Here is a 16,031-nt window from a genome sequence, read left to right as displayed (position 1 = left end):
GGAGAGAGAATGGACTATGTAATAACACTAGTAATTCCTGGCCGGGCACGGTGGCTCGTGCCTGCAATCCCAGCACTTTGAGAGGCCAAGATGGGATGATCACTTTGGGCTTGGAATTTGGGACCAGCCTGGGCAACACAGCAAGATCCCCATCTCTACAGAAAATAAAATAAAAATAGCCGAACATTGTAGTGCATGCCTGTAGTTGCAGCTATTTGAGAAGCTGAGGCAGGAGGATCCCTTGAGCCCAGGAAGTTGAGGCTGCAGTGAGGTGTGATCACATCACTGCACCCCAGCCAAGGCAACAGCAAGACCCTGTCTCAAAAAAGAAAAAAGAAAAAGAAATTATGACTGGGTGTGGTGGCTCATGCCTGTAACAGCACTTTGGGAGGCCAAGCCAAGTGGATCACTTGAGATCAGGAGTTTAAAACCAGCCTGGCCAACGTGGTGAAACCTCACCTCTACTAAAAATACAAAAATTAGCCAGGTGTGGTAGCATGCGCCTGTAATCCCAGCTACTCGGGATGCTGAGGCAGGAGAATCGCTTGAACCCAGGAGGTGGAGTGCGGTTGCAGGGAGCTGAGATGGCGTAAATGCACTCCAGCCTGGGCGACAGAGCGAGACTCTGTCTCAAAAAAAAAAAAAAAAAAAAAAAATACGCATTCCTAATTTCCTAGCTGTTTGCTGGGGGCTTCCGGCTTCCTCTGTGCTGGGCACTGTGCCGTGAACTTTCTGAGCATTATCCCCTTCACTCCTCATAAAGGAGAGAATCATCATCTCTTTCCATGATCGATGAACTGGAGGCAGAGAGGTGTTATGCAGCTCGCTTTGAGGTCCCACAGTCAGTCCGTGGGGAAGTCAGGGTTCAAACCCCACATTGCCGAGACCTGGAGGGGTGGCCTCATGACCTTGGCTTACAGTGAGCAGTGGTAGGGAGCTATGAGCTTCAGAAAAGTCCCTGAAAACACAGCTTGGCTTCAGGCAAATGCTGGGGAAGGAAATGGGACAGGAAAGGTCCATTAGTTCCAGCTTGTGCAGGGCTGTACATGCCAGGCTGTGACATTTGAACTTCCCACAATGGATAATGGGGAGCTATAGAAGATTTTATGAGCAAGGGAGGGTTTTGCTTAGGATTGTACTTCAGGAAGTTTCATCTAATAGCACGGACCAGGATAGACAGTTTCTGCCAGCTCTTAGAAGAAAACTTTCTCCCTCCCTCTGTTATTTTCTTTCTCCCCCACTTCCTTCCCTCCCTGCCTCCCTCCCTCCCTGCCTCCCTCCTTCCCTGCCTCCATCCTTCCTTCTTTCTTCCTTACACAAATATTAGTCGAGCATCCACTATGTGCCAGGCCCTGTTCTAGAAGCTGCAGACTGAGAAGTGAGGAAAGCAAAGTCGTTGCTCATATGCCCTCATTCAGTGTACAGTATAGTGGCAGAAGGGCATATAGAGAAAACGATAAATATATATTAAAGGTAACAAGGGCTCCAAGGAAAATAACAGCTGGAGAGGGATGGGAAAGGCCAGAGGAGGTGGTCAGGGATGGCCTCACTGATGGGATGGCGTTGGAGCGAGACCTGAAGGAAGGAAGGGGAGCAGTGTCGACATCTGCAGGAAATGTGTGCCTGGCAGAGCGAACAGCTTATGCAGAGGCTGTGAGTTGGGAACAGACCAGCTGGGAGGCCAGTGAGGCTTGGAGTGAAGAAAACAAGAGTAGAGATGAGGTTTGAGAGAGCAGGAGGCTGATTGTTCAAGACCTTGTCTGTCGAAGGCTTTGGCTTTGACTCTGGGTGAGATAGGAGCCATGGGAGTATTTTGAGCAGGAAAGGAACAGGCAAGTTTTGGGGACAAGTCGAGAGAAAGCAAAGACACCAGATCATCAGATAAGACAGGAAATGTCTGCCTTTGCTGAGCTTTCCATTCTTGGGCTGGAGTCACAGCCCCCCACCCACTACTCGCCCCACTGTGCCAAGGAGAGACTCCAAAAATGCGTGTGCTTGAATGAATGCAGGAATGCCAGGTGGGCTATTTTGGGGCTCTCTGATGCTGGCAGGATTGACTCACATCAGCTTGCGTATGTCGTGTTTGCTGGCTTAAGAGGGCAGAAACGCTCTTCATGAATAATGCAGCCATATCCACCTGAAGCGTTTTGATGCTTTTTCAGGTCTGGCAACCTGGCTTCTGGGAGCTTTTGCTAGTGAGGAGCATCTGCGGCAGCTTAGGCACCCTGGTTCGACGTGGCGAGGCTGGCAGGAGGGCCCCTGGCTTGCTTGGCTGTGTCTCTTGTACCATATGGCTGGGTCTCCCCCAGCCACCTCATGAGGTGCTCCAGGAGCTGGTGGTAGCATTTGTTGCTGGCTGGCTGGCAGGAAAGGGCATTTTGGTCACCCTTAAGGGCCCCCAGTTGCTGTCTGCAGAGCCCAGGATGGGAAGTGAGGAGACCTATCCTTGTTCCAGTTCTGACCCCAACAATGGGTGTGGCTTCTCACAGGTCCCTTCTCAAGATCTCATTTTCCTGCTTTTGAAGTGGACGAGGTTGGACAGCTCCAGGAGTCCAAGAACCTCAACTCATCTAATTTGGCCAGCGTCACTCTCTGAGAGCCAAATCTTTGTTTCTTCCATTCTGAATTTGCCAAGTATTTATTTAAGACTAATTAAAACTAAGTAGCTGATAAGACTTTTGGAGTGCCTTCGGTTCACTCAAGGAAAACCAGGGCTTAACTAACACCATTCTAATGGGATAAAGATTTAAAAAACAACCAACCAACCAACAACAACAACAACAAAAACCACACACACACAAAGCTAGCATACACTGAGCATTTTATATCAATGACTTCATTTAATTATTGACCCCCCATGAAATAGATAATGCCCCTCTTTTATGGATGAGGAACTCAAGGCACAGAGCTGGCAAGGAATTCGCCCTAAGGTCACAGAGATTGTCATTGGTACAGCAAGGGGTCTGGCTGCACCGTCCTCCTCTGTATCACTCTGAAGCTAAAACCAGCAAAACCTACACAGGGTTCCAAGCTCCACTGAGAGCGTGGGGTCAGGGAGAAGGCCACATTTTGGAACCAGACAGCCCTACATTCAAATTGTGGCCCTGCCATTTAGTAGCTGCATGAACCTCTTTGACATTCATTTCCTCGTGTGTCAAACAGCAAGGGCCTCAGCTACCACTATGCTGTCACTGTCAGGCAGTTGGCAGTATTTATGGAGGGGCCAGGCACACCGCATGGCTCACCCTTTTGGGAGTAAGACGGACTCACTCCCAGAAGGACACTTTGCTGCCCTTTCTGGTCGCATCTGAACTTACAGATGCCCTCAGCGCAGGATCTTGCTGTCTCTAGGTCTAAAGCCCAGACGTGGGGGTGCTGCAGCCCCCAGGGCAGTGCTATGCAATGAGTCAGAAGAGATCTCTCTTGCGATCCAAAAGGACAAGCCCTCTAGTGGGCTGAGTCTTGGCTGGCTGCATCACCATCCTGGGGAGGGCAGCTGGGTCTTCCCTCCGGGGCTGGCTGCGCATCAGTTCCTGGAGACAGTCCCTCAGCCTAAGGAGCTCAGAGCCCTGGTGACTTTCCTGGCCCTGTACTTGGTGCTGTGCACCCCTGGGCAAGGGGGCTAAGAATGCTAAACTCAAATGTGGGGCAGTGTATTTTTCTTTCACTTAGTGATATAGAAGATGAGATGAATGTATTTCTATGTTTTTTCTTTGCACAATTTTGCAGGAACTCAGATTGTGAGTTATTTACAAAGAACAGTAACAGTTCCGTTTGCAGTAAGGCCTCATTGAGAAAATGGATAGCTGAAGCCCTGAGAATTCAAGAGACTTGGTGATGTTACCAAAATGCCAGGGTTTTGGCCTAGGTCCTGCTGCTGGCCACACAGAAGGCCAATCACTGAGATAAGTATTGCCCAAGAAGACGTCTTTTAATAGGATGCTGCAGCAGAGGAGATGGGAGATCAGGCTCACATCTATCTTCCTGACCAACTAAACTCAAGAGATTTAAATAGTAGGGAGGAAATGTAAGTGCATGCAAGAAAACTGGAATTAGAGAGGGGTAAGGAAAAGGAGTTGGTCAACAGGAAGCAGGTGGTGGCTTAGGCAGTCATGGTGGGTGAGGGGTGTTGATCTGTTTGTCCAGATGCAATGATCTGGTAAGTTTCAATTCCTTGGGGGAGGCCTGATGTTTGGTTTCCTGAGAAAGGAACTCAGATAAGACAAATGTAACTTTCTGAAGTTTTAAAATTGGGAGGATCAGTTTCTATGTTTATTCAAAAGTAACCATAAACATTAGTTCTATGGGATAGTTGGGCCAATTTCAGTGATACTTGGGGCATTAAATGAATTCCTTTTTAATTATTATTATTTGGTACATTATGCTTACTTGGTAAGTTAGAATTGTAGCAACTACCATTTACCAAATATTGCTGTAAGTGCTTTGCTGTCTCTCATTTAATCCACAAAACAACCTTCCTACAGAGAAGTACAAGTAGCAACGGCTCTTTACTGACAAGGAAATTGATGCTCAGAGCAGCTAAGAAACTGAACCAGGACTACAGAGCTGAGAAACAGCAGAGTAGGGTTTGTTAGCCAGCTCCATCCTCCATCCATTTCAAGTCAGATAAACCCTGATAAAACTAGCTAGAATGATAATAAACATATAAAAATAAAATGAAAAGAGAAAGTGAAGATAAAAAATTGATTTATTTTTTATTTTTTATTTTTTTTTGAGATGGAGTCTCGCTCTTGCTCAGGCTGAAGTGCAGTGGCACGATCTCAGCACACTGCAACCTCTGCCTCCCGGTTCAAGTGATTCTCCTGCCTCAACCTCCTGAGTAGCTGGAGTTGCAGGCACATGCCACCATACCCGGTTAATTTTTGTGTTTTTAGTAGAAACGGGGTTTCACCATGTTGTTCAGGATTGTCTCGAACTACTAACGTCGTGATCTGCCCACCTCAGCCTCCCAAAGTGCTGGGATTATAGGCGTGAGCCACCACGCCTGGCCGTGAGTATCCTCAGCTTTTGAATCCACAACCCAAATACCCAAATACAGTTCAGCATCACCCTATGTCTTGGTTGGTGCTGGTATAACGAAGTACTGTGACTGGGTAGCTTCTAAACAACAGGAATTCTCACAGTTCTAGTGGCTAGAAGTCTGAGATCAGGGTGGCAGCGTGGTTGGTATCTGGTGAGGGCCCTCTTTCACTGTAGACTTACCATGTCCTGATGGTGGAAAGGGGTGAGAGAAGTCTTTGGGTTCTCTTTTATAAGAGCACAAATCCCGGCTGGGCACAATGGCTCATGCCTATAATCCCAGCACTTTGGAAGGCTGAGGCAGGTGGATCATCCGAGGTCAGGAGTTGGAGACCAGCCTGGCCAACATGCTGAAACCCTGTCTCTGCTAAAAATACAAAAATTAGCCAGGTGTGGTGGCGGACTTTAATCCCAGCTACTCAGGAGGCTGAGGCAGGAGAATCACTTGAACCCAGGAGGCAGAGGTAGCAGTGAGCCGAGATCATGCCATTGCACTCCAGCTTGGGCAACAGAACAAGACTCTGTCTCAAAAAAAAAAAAAAGAAAGAAAGAAAAAAAGAAAAGAAAAGAAAAAACAAAACAGGACTAATCTCATCCAAGAGTCACCCTCATGACTTAATTACCTCCCAAAAGCTCTTCCTCCTAATACTACCACTTTGGGGATTAGGATTTTATTTGGTTATTTATAACATGGTGAAACCCCATCTCTACCAAAAGTACAAAAATTAGCCGGGCGGGGTGGCAAGCGCCTCCCAGCTACTCGGGAGGCTGAGGCAGGAGAATCGCTTGAACCTGGGAGATGGAGGTTGCTGTGAGCCAAGATTGCACCATTGCACTACAGTCTGGGTGACAAGAGCCAGAATCCGTCTAAAAAAAAAAAAACCTAGAAATAATAAAAGCTGTATAGGACAAAGCCATAGCTAACCTACTACAGGATGGGGAAAAGTTAAAAGCATTTCCTGTGTAAACAGTAACAAGAGGAGGATGCCCGTTCTCACCACTTTTATTCGAAATCACACAATCATGCAGGAGAAAAAAATAAAAGCCACCCACATTGGAAAAGAGGACATCAAATTATCCTTGTCTGATGAAGATGTGATTTGGATTTAGAAACATGTAAAGGCTCCACCAGAAAACTCTAGACTTGATAAATAAATAATACACTCATTTGCAGGATACAAAATCACCAATAATGGTCTGGTTGGGAAAGAAATTAAGAAGGCAATCCCATTTACAACAGCAACAAAATGAAAATGATATGCCACAGAAAAAATTTTACCAAGGAGGTGAAAGACTTCTACAAGGAAAACTAGAAAACACTGATGAAAATGTTTAAGAGGAGAGAAAGAAATGGACAATCATTTCATGCCCACAGAAGGAATTCATAGCATTAAAATGACCACACTGCCCAAAGCAGTCTAGAGAGTCAATACAACCCCTACCAAAATACCAACATCATCACTCACAGAACTGGAAAGTCATAAAACTCATATGAAACCAAAAAAGAGCTCAAAGAACCAAAGTCATCCTCACCAAAAACAACAAAACTAAAGGCATCCCATTTCATTGCAAATTAGAATGACAAAATTTTTGACAAGTGCGTGGTAACCAGAACAGCACGGTCCTAGCATGAAACTAGACACACAGATGAATGGGACAGATAAGAGAGCCCAGAAAGACAGCCACAAAGTCTTGGGACATGTGTCTCTCCTGCTGTACCTCCATGCTGGGTGCTTAATGTACAACAGGCAGATGAGAAGTCCCTGTTGCAAGTGAGGACAAAGTGTGGGAAGGCCATGAGGGTCTGTAGTCCCAGATGGCCTTAGCCTCATCCCACAGTGCACTGTTGCAGAGTGCAACCTCCTTCTCGAGGTCCAGGTCTTCAACAGTGACCCGGACCCCAGCTGTAAGGCAGGTGGCAGCATCAGAGGCTCCCCTTGCCTGAGCGGCAGCAGGGGAAACTTGTGTCTACGGGGCCTAGAGGCCTGGGATGTCGGGGAGCCATTCCTAGGGGCAAGCGTCTGCCCTGGTGCTGCATCTGCCGCCTTTTCACACTGGGCGAGACCCCAAGAGACAGCCTGAGGCTGGTCCTCACTCACCGTCTTTGAGGACTTGAGGGGCAGCCAACAGTGGGATGAGGCTGGCCCCCTCCTCCTCTTTAGTGACAGGAAGCCTCCAGGGGGGTTGTAGGAGCTCAAGATGGCATTTCGTTTGGGGATGAGCTCATCCAGGAGGACTGAGATCTCTGGGTATATCCCAGACTTCTGACATCTGGGCATGGCAGTCTCTCTGCAGAGGTCCAGGCCTGGGCACGAAGGGAGAAAGGCCTCCATTGTCCCGCAGGGGCCTAAATGCAGACCGTGCATCCCCGGTGCTCTCGGGAACCCTTCTCTGATCATGATTGATTTGCTTTCTAGGAAACTGATTTGCTTTCTAGGCTCACCAGGGCGAGTATTAAAGGACCAGCGAGTAGGCAAGGCTAGGAGCAAAACTGCAAATTTATTTTATTTTTTGGTCAGCCAGCTTTGTGGGGGAGGGGTGAGGTTCGTCGGTCTCTGGCAGGGGAGGCCGGGGGAGTCACCCGGTGGAGCTCTCCGGCAAGGTTCCTAATGCAGTCCCGACGGGAGTGGGGTCTGAGGAAGTTCGTGCAGTGCGCCCACAGGGAGCGGCTTTTATGTCCTGGGCCTGGGAGTGGGAGGGCAGTGGGCGGCACATAGGCAGGTCAGGGGCCGGGCCTTAGGCGTGGCTAGGCGGGTTCCGGTTTTTCTCCGTCGGAGGTCGGGTTGCGCCTGCGCAGTCGACCCCTGTCTTTCCCAGGCGGGAAAGTTGATGGTGAAGAACCCGGAACTGCGCCATCTTGCCTCCATTTGTCCAAACAATGATTCTCTTGGATCCTGGGGTCCTTGTCCTGCTCGGGCATCCCTGCCCCCTCTCCTTGAGGGCCCTCAACACGATCTTCTCTGGACATGAGTCTGGAGCACAGCCGGGTGTTGTGGGCCCCAAGGGGTGACTCTCTGCTCCTGGGCCCCACAGAGAGTCCTTGTGCTCAGTGCACTGGCCGAGCTGCAGGACACCCTGGAATTGGGAGCACACAGTGCTGGCTTGCTGTGGTACCTGTGCATTCAAATTGAAGGCAGATGGCCAGCAAGGAACACAGGGCTTGCAGGATCACGGAAAACCCTTGGAGTTGTTTTGACACACCACTGATGCCAAGTGTCTGGGTACTTGTAGGATGGCCTGTCACTCCGTCCAGGGCCAGTGGCAACAGGGAGATCCCACACGCAAAGTGAACTGGGGGATGGGGTGAGCGGGCTCCAGGCAACTGAGCCCTACTGGCAGGTCCTCAGCGCCCAGGACAGGAGAGGGGTGACAGGCAGAGAGTGCCCAGGTAACCACTCCTGGGAGCAGTGGGGAACCGTGGGATGCTTCAACTCTCAAGAGCTGGGCTCTGAGCATCTGCCTTAGCTGCCAACTCAGCCAAAGGCTACATGAGCAGTTTCCCCTGTTGACGGGAAATGTATCTTTCCAACCTGAGCAAGTGGGAACGCGTGCAAAGACGGCGCGAGTCACAGATCTTTGTAGGAAGGGAGACCTTAAGGGATTGGCACAGCCAGGAACACACACAAGGCACCTTCTGGCAACGCCTTGGTGGGGGCAGGTGGCGCACACAATAGGTACTGGAGGGAGAGGCGCGTGGGAAGAATAGGTGTGCACAATGGCTGCAGATCCTCCTGTGGATGGCTGAAGATTCCTCCTCTCCTGCTGAGGCATGAGGCTGCTGGGCTGGAGGACTGTATGGTCCATGCATTGTAGTGTCCCCTTCTCTCCCTGGCCCGGAGCCCCAAGAGCTATCCGGACTCTGTCCAAGGCCTGGTTCTGGCCCAGCAAATAAGTCACTGCAGGGGATCTGGATTCCCGGCCCAGCAGCTGGCACAGGAGGTGACAGCTTTGGGATTCACATCTGAGTGTCCTCCTGCCCTTCTCCTAGGAACTCTGGAGTGGAGAGTTGCTCAGAAGTGCCTGGGACACCCAGATCCTGTTGGAGTGGCAGCTGGGGTGATGGCCAGGGCAGGCTGGAGGGACATACTTTCCATAGGACCCAGTGCTTTCATCTCTGTGCAATTGACCAAGAGAAACCAAAACCAAACTCCTCCTTTTACACAGACCTATTTGAGGGAGGCCAGGTATTCTTTGTGTATTTCAACCTAACAAGATTATGAGATAGTCGGAAGGAAGAAGGAGACAGGAGGACTCAAGTGTCCTCTCTTTTGCAAAAATGTCAAACAAAGCCACTCAGTCTCTTTTTTGTTTTTTTGTTTGTTTTGAAGACTATTGTTATTTTGCAAAATACATATTATTTGAGGATCTGTGTGCTATTTTTAGGTAAATTAATATACTTTTTTTCATCAGCACATGAAACATTCTTCAAAACAGATCCTTTGTTAGTTCACAAAAGCTGTCCCTATACATTTTAAGAAATCACAATCATATCATTCCGATTATCAGACAACAGAGGAATAAAACTAGAAACGGATACCAAGGCAAACTACAGAACCTATACACATATATGAAAATTAAGCCCCACCCTCCTGAATGACCACTGATTCAAGGAAGAAATTAAAATGAAAATCTGAAAATGTTTTCAAACAAATGAAAATGGAAACACCATATACCAAAAGCTTTTGGATTCAGCAAAATCAGTGCTGTGAGGGAATTTTGTAGCAGTAAATGCCTACATCCAAAAAGTAGAAAGATGACACATTAATAAACTGATGATGCATCTTAAAGATCTAGAAAAGCAAGAACAAAGCAAAACCAAAATCAGCCCATGAAAAAAATAATAAAGATCAGAGGAGAACTAAATAAAATAGTCTCAAAAACAACACAGAAATCAGGAAAAGCAATTACTGTTCTTAGCGAGGAAAACACACTTTGGGTATTTCCTTTTTTTTTTTTTTTTTTTTTTTGAGACAGAGTTTTGCTCTTGTTGCCCAGACTGCAGTGCAGTGGTGCGATCTCCACTCACTGCAAGCTCCGCCTCCCGGATTCATGCCATTCTCCTGCCTCAGCCTCCCAAGTAGCTGGGACTTCAAAAAATACAAAAATACAAAATTTTTGTATTTTTAGTAGAGATGGGGTTTCACCGTGTTAGCCAGGATGGTCTCGATCTCTTGACCTCATGATCTGCCCGTCTCGGCCTCCCAAAGTGCTGGGATTACAGGTGTGAGCCACCGCGCCCGGCCAGTTCTTTTGAGGGACTCTTGCATAGGAGCCCCAAGAGGCAGGTGTAAAAACGTCCATAGAAACACCGTAATAGAAAAAAAGAAAATCCAGACTGATTCAAATGTCCATTAACAGGAGAATGAATAAATTAGTTGGAATCTTCTTATACAGTAGTGAGACTGAATCAACAACAGCTGCACAACAGACTGGATGAAGCTTACAAGTAATGTTGGGTGTAAATGGCCAGTCCCAGACCATTACATTTACCATGTGCAATAACAACAGGAACAAAGGTAACTGAAGAATCTAACAAAAACTATGCAAGACCTGTATTGAAAAATTATAAAACTTGATTGAAAGACATTTTAAAAATTCTAAATAAGAGAGATAATATATAACCTACTCTATGGATTGGAAGATTCAATATTATAAAGTTGTCAATTCTCCCCAAATTGTTCTACAGATTTAATGCAAATCAAATAAAAAATTCAGCAAGGTGTGGTGTGTGTGTGTGTGTGTGTGTGTAACTTGACAAGCCATACACAGAATATCTTTTTTTCTTTTGAGACAGAGTCTTGCTCTGTCGCCCAGGCTGGAGTGCAGTGGTTCAATCTTGGCTCACTGCAAGCTCCGCCTCCTAGGTTCAAGTGATTCTCCTGCCCCTGCCTCCTGTGTAGCTGGGATTACAGGTGTGCACCACCACACCTGGCTAATTTTTGTATTTTTAGTAGATACAGGGTTTTACCATGTTGGCCAGGCTGGTCTCCAACTCCTGGCCGCAAGTAATTGGCCCACTTCAGCCTCCCAAAGTGTTGGCATTACAGATGTGAGCCACCGAGCCCAGCCAGTACACAGGATATCATTTTTTACTTAAGCATATTGTAAAAATACAGCATACCATTTTTATTTATAACACTTACAGACAACAAAGCCAAGCCATGCTGTTTCGAGATACCACATACCTAGGAAAACATCTATAAAAAGCAAGAGAAACATACAAATCAGGCCCATCTGGAGAGAAGGGAGTGAAGCGCTGCGCTGATTCGGGGATAAATGCTGGTTGGGTAGACAGGCAGTCCTCATGCTTTTGGCTACATACTATTTCATGTGTTATCACACACTCCCAGTAAACATATAACATAAGAGAATAATTAACCACCATCAAGCATTCTCATTTTGAGACAGGAAGATGTAGAGGAAAGACCTTGATGAGGGTGTCAGTTACAAGGATGTATACCAGTGACTGACATGACTTGGTGCAAAGCTTGGGTAGAGACCTACACTTAAGCCCCTCACCCCCACCTGCTGAGGCATAAGGGCTCGGAGGGGGTTCCATAGGGTGGGCGGGAGTGGTAAGGGCCGAGGTGCAGCCGCAGCCTGGCGCCCCCCACCCCATGTGCCCACCCTCTCCCTCCCCCATCCCATGTGCACACCCTCTCCTCCCCCCACCTCATGTGCACACCCTCTCCCTCCCCCCACCTCATGTGCATACCCTCTCCCTCCCCCATCCCATGTGCACACCCTTTCCCTCCCCCTCATGTGCACACCCTCTCCTTCCCCCCACCCCGTGTGCACACCCTCTCCCTCCCCCTCATGTGCACACCCTCTCCCTCCCCCCACCTCATGTGCATACCCTCTCCCTCCCCACCTCATGTGCACACCCTCCCCTTCCCCCCACCCCATGTGCACACCCTCTCCCTCCCCCATCCCATGTGCACACCCTCTCCCTCCCCCTCATGTGCACACCCTCTCCCTCCCCCCACCTCATGTGCATACCCTCTCCCTCCCCACCTCATGTGCACACCCTCTCCTTCCCCCCACCCCATGTGCACACCCTCTCCTTCCCCCCACCCCATGTGCATACCCTCTCCCTCCCCCACCTCATGTGTACACCCTCTCCCTCCCCCTGCCCCATGTGCATACCCTCTGTCCCCATCATCCTGCCCCAGCCTGTGTTTGCAGTGCTGCAGGGTGGCTGCAGCCTTCGCCTCCCACGGCTCCTCAAGGTCAGAGGGTTGGGAACCCCTGGGATGGAGCTGGGATGAGAACCCTGCCCCTCCTCAGGCATTTCCAGGCAAGGGGCCCAGAGACACAGCCAGCCCAGCAGCTGAGCCCCTCCTGTCAGGCCAGGTGGGAAAGTGAGGCACGAACACAACCCCAGACTGGAATAACAAAGCCATTATGTACTGTGTGCCTACTGCATGCCAAGCCCTATGCCTTGTTCTTTAATGTCATCTTTAATAAGATGTCTTCACTCAGTGATAGTGAACAGGTATTTATGATGTGCAGTAGCATGCTGGGCACTTTTCTGGGCCGTGAAGACTCAGGGAGGTCCCTGCTCTGGTAGAAGTCAAATCCAACAGGAGACAGAGACTAGGGCCCCACACACCAGGAGGAACTACCCAGTGCAGTGAGTGCCAGCAGGAAGCCACAGGGGCAGGGAAGGCCCTCCTGGGAGGGTGGGTGGCTGCAACCTGAGGCTGAGCAGGGGAAGCTGGCCTCAGGACAGGATGTGCACAGGCCTGGAGCAGGAAGTTCCTGGAATGATGGGCAAGAGGGAGCAGGTCACTGGGGGCAGGTCTAATACTGGGGACTGCGTTGGGATAGCACAGGCCTCGGGCAGGCCTGCTCAGCAGGTAGACTCCCCTCCCTGGCCCCTTCCCTAGGATAACAGTGGAGGTCCATCCCCAAGGGGTGGTGAGGACAATCCTGACACAGAGACCCCAGCCCAGCTGGCAGGGGAAGGGGAGGCCCCAAGGGCCCCTGCATGTGGGGGCCTGTCCCGCCAGGCAGCCCTCCCACGGTGCCCAGCAGCAGCCCTGCTTGCGGACCCTCTTTTGTCCCCATTGTTAAAAAAAAAATTCAATGAAAAATGACACTAGCTGGGCATGGCGGTGGGTGCCTATAATCCCAGCTACTTGGGAGGCTGAGGCAGGTGGATTGCTTGAACCAGGGAGTTGGAGACTGCAGTGAGCCAAGATGGTGCCACTGCACTCTAGTCTGGGCAACAAAGCGAGACTCCATCTCAAGAAAAAAAAAAAAAAAAGAAGACACTTGCTAAAGCTCTGTAGGGAAGACTATTCAGGACCATCTCACTAGGTATAAGGGACCAAGATGAGATTATGCTCGTCTGGCTCAGCCTCAAAGACCACAAGGGCAAGTGGGATCTGACAGTCCAGGAGCAGGGTGGGGGCGGTGCATGGACAGTGACTAGGAGGAAACGTCAGCCACCAGGGATTCTGGCTAAACTCACCTAACAGGATTCTTGCTGAAGGCCGGCCAGGATGGTGAGACCGCACCTGCGGGACAGAGGGGGAATCCGATCAGATGTCAAGGATGAGGGCTTCTGGCTAAACTGACTTTGCAGGATTCTTGCTAAAACTAGAGTTTATAAGGAAGTGCTCAGATGTGCCTAGGAGAAGGCTCAGGAGCCTAAATAAAGTTTGACCAAGCAGAGAATCATATCATCAGCTGTGGTGAGAGTGAGGCCCCGAGTGGGTCAGGGCTTTCCTGCCCAGGTTGTGCAATTGGGAGGGGTCTGTCAGGAGCCCCAAGTTTTCCCACTGGGGGCTGAGTCTGGGCCCTCAGGGCACATACAGGTAGATACTGGCAGGCCCAACACCCCTTGCAGGGCAGACTGGGATGCTGGGGCCTGCGGCACAGACTGGTCAGACCCACCCCAGGCCAGACATTCTTTGCAAGAAGAGCTGAGGCTGCTGATGCCAGGAACAGACAAACAAGGTCATTACCAGGTCATAAGCTCATTATCCACATCAGGCAAGGCCATGGCTGGGTAATGAGTTGGCCTCCTGCAGAGCCAACTGCCCTGGGACGGTTCCCAGTGCCACAGGAGGCCAGGGCACAGTTCCAGGGTCCAGTGGGCAAGGCACAGGTATTCAGGGACAAGGTGTGCCTGAGTCCCCACAGGAAGCCCCAGACCCTGCAGTAAGACCTGGAGCAAGTCATTCTCCTCTCTGAGCTCTCAAAGAAGAGGTCAGCTCAGGGGTCTGGGAGGCAAGGTCTCCTAGAATAGACTAAGCTGGCCGCTACCATGGTCACACACACCTCCCAGCCAGCCGCTGGTCCTGACAGATGAGGAAACTGAGGCTAGGTGTTTTCATGAGGCCTCTGAACCCAGAACCCAGTACCCAGTGTCCTGAGCAAAGCCCAAGCCAGTCCTGCCAGCTTATGTGTACCGAGGCCCCACTACGCAGCCTGCACTCCTGGGGCCTAAAAGGACCATCACTTTCCCTTCTAAGAGCCCGGATGCAGGGGCTGGGCCCCAGCCAGGCCAACCTCCCTCCTCCTCCAAAGGCCCAGCAGCAGCTGCTCCCAGAGCAAGCAGCACAGTCGCAGCAAAGGACGGACAAGTGTCCTGTGCTCTGTGGTCTGAGCAGAGGGCCAGGGGCCGTGACCCACATGGCCCCTCCAGGACCAGCTCCAAGATGAGCCTTCCTGTCCCGACCAGTGCGTCCAGGACCTCAGGGCAGATCAGCTGTACCTGCTGGCTGCTCCTGTTCCCTGCCCTTCCTGGGGCTACCCACTACCTTTGGGAGATAGCTCCAAGACCCTGCTGCCTCCCTAGCTTACCCTCAGGCCCCTGCTGGGTGTGCCCCCTCCCCACACAGACCCCTGAGCCAGCTTCAAGGACTCTGCCTGCATCTCTACCTCCACTCTGATGACGGTGAAGCCACAGTCACACCCTCTGCCTCCACCCCAGCCCTGTCGGGTCCCTGCAGCAGCCCTCAGAGGCCTCCACAGCCTCCTCCCACACATAGAGCTCGCCTGGCCCTGCCGTCTGAGCGCTCCCCTGGCTCCCAGCTGCCCTCGGGCTCTGGGACATAAAACCTCTAGCCAAGGTGGCTGCCAAGTTTTACTTAATAGCCATAGAGCACAAAAGTGATGACAATTAAATCACACGGAGAGACTGCCCCATCAAGACCCCTGGCCCAGCTAAGCAGAGGAGCCCTGGGGTTTCCTCTGAGCCCCCCCCCCCGCCCCAATGTGAATGCATTACTAAGGGGCAAGGTGGCTAGTCACCCACCCAGCTTGCATGCCTGAATGCACAGAGCTACAGCCTGGGCCCAGGGACAAACTCGGGAGCTGGTGGCTTCCCACAGGCACAATCAGCCTCTTCATCCCCACCGTTCCTGGCCCCTGGCCCAGGGCACACTGAAGGGAACAGGATTGGAAGGGGCAGGCCCTGCACTGGAGCCGCAGTCGGCTCCTCTGTGCCAGGGGCAGCTGTGGCTGGCTGAATTTGAGGAACTTCCCAGAGGAATTGGAGAGCAGATCTGTGTGCGCGTCCCGCTCTGCCGCTCTGCCACGCTCCCTGAGGGACACACTGCTTTGGCTAGCCCCCACCCCATCTCCTCTCCGCCAGTCCCCGGTTTCCACCCCAGCCCTGCTACCAATGAAGCTCAAGTCAGGGTCCCCACAACCTGCTTCACGGCCACCACTGCACTTGAGCTCAGGGGCTCAGGGTCTTGCTGACATGCCTGCATGTCCACCCCTCACCCACACCTCTGCAGTCCTCCTCAGGGCCCAACAGGGTCCCCAGGACCCCGCTCCCATTCTGCCCTTGCTCCTGCCAACCTATCTTCTCTATGCCCATGACTTTGCGACCCCCTGTCACAAGTTCCAGCCCCCACATCTGGAGCCCCCGCCCCCACATCTGGAGCCCCTGCCCCCACATCTAGAGCCCCTGCAGGAACAAGGCCTGATCTGGACTCATTGCAAAGGCTCAGCTTCTCTTTCAGCCCATCCAT

At 50.9% G+C, this 16,031-nt stretch overlaps 1 protein-coding gene across 1 annotated transcript; it reads right to left on the bottom strand.

The window, feature by feature from the left end:
- Positions 1-6,577: 6,577 nt before the first annotated feature.
- LOC117096531 (putative POM121-like protein 1) lies at positions 6,578-8,848 on the bottom strand. The gene is given in 5 exon segments (XM_033233946.1): positions 6,578-6,938; positions 6,941-7,258; positions 7,261-7,297; positions 7,300-7,473; positions 8,672-8,848. Coding segments are annotated over 5 exon segments (969 nt in total). The 3' UTR covers positions 6,578-6,675.
- Between the last annotated feature and the right edge of the window lie 7,183 nt (positions 8,849-16,031).

The sequence above is a fragment of the Trachypithecus francoisi genome, unplaced genomic scaffold (genome assembly GCF_009764315.1).
Source record: "Trachypithecus francoisi isolate TF-2019V2 unplaced genomic scaffold, Tfra_2.0 Lachesis_group14, whole genome shotgun sequence".
Classification (NCBI taxonomy): domain Eukaryota; kingdom Metazoa; phylum Chordata; class Mammalia; order Primates; family Cercopithecidae; genus Trachypithecus; species Trachypithecus francoisi.
Note: the sequence above shows the minus strand (reverse complement) of the source record. Positions and strands in the feature narration are given on the sequence as shown.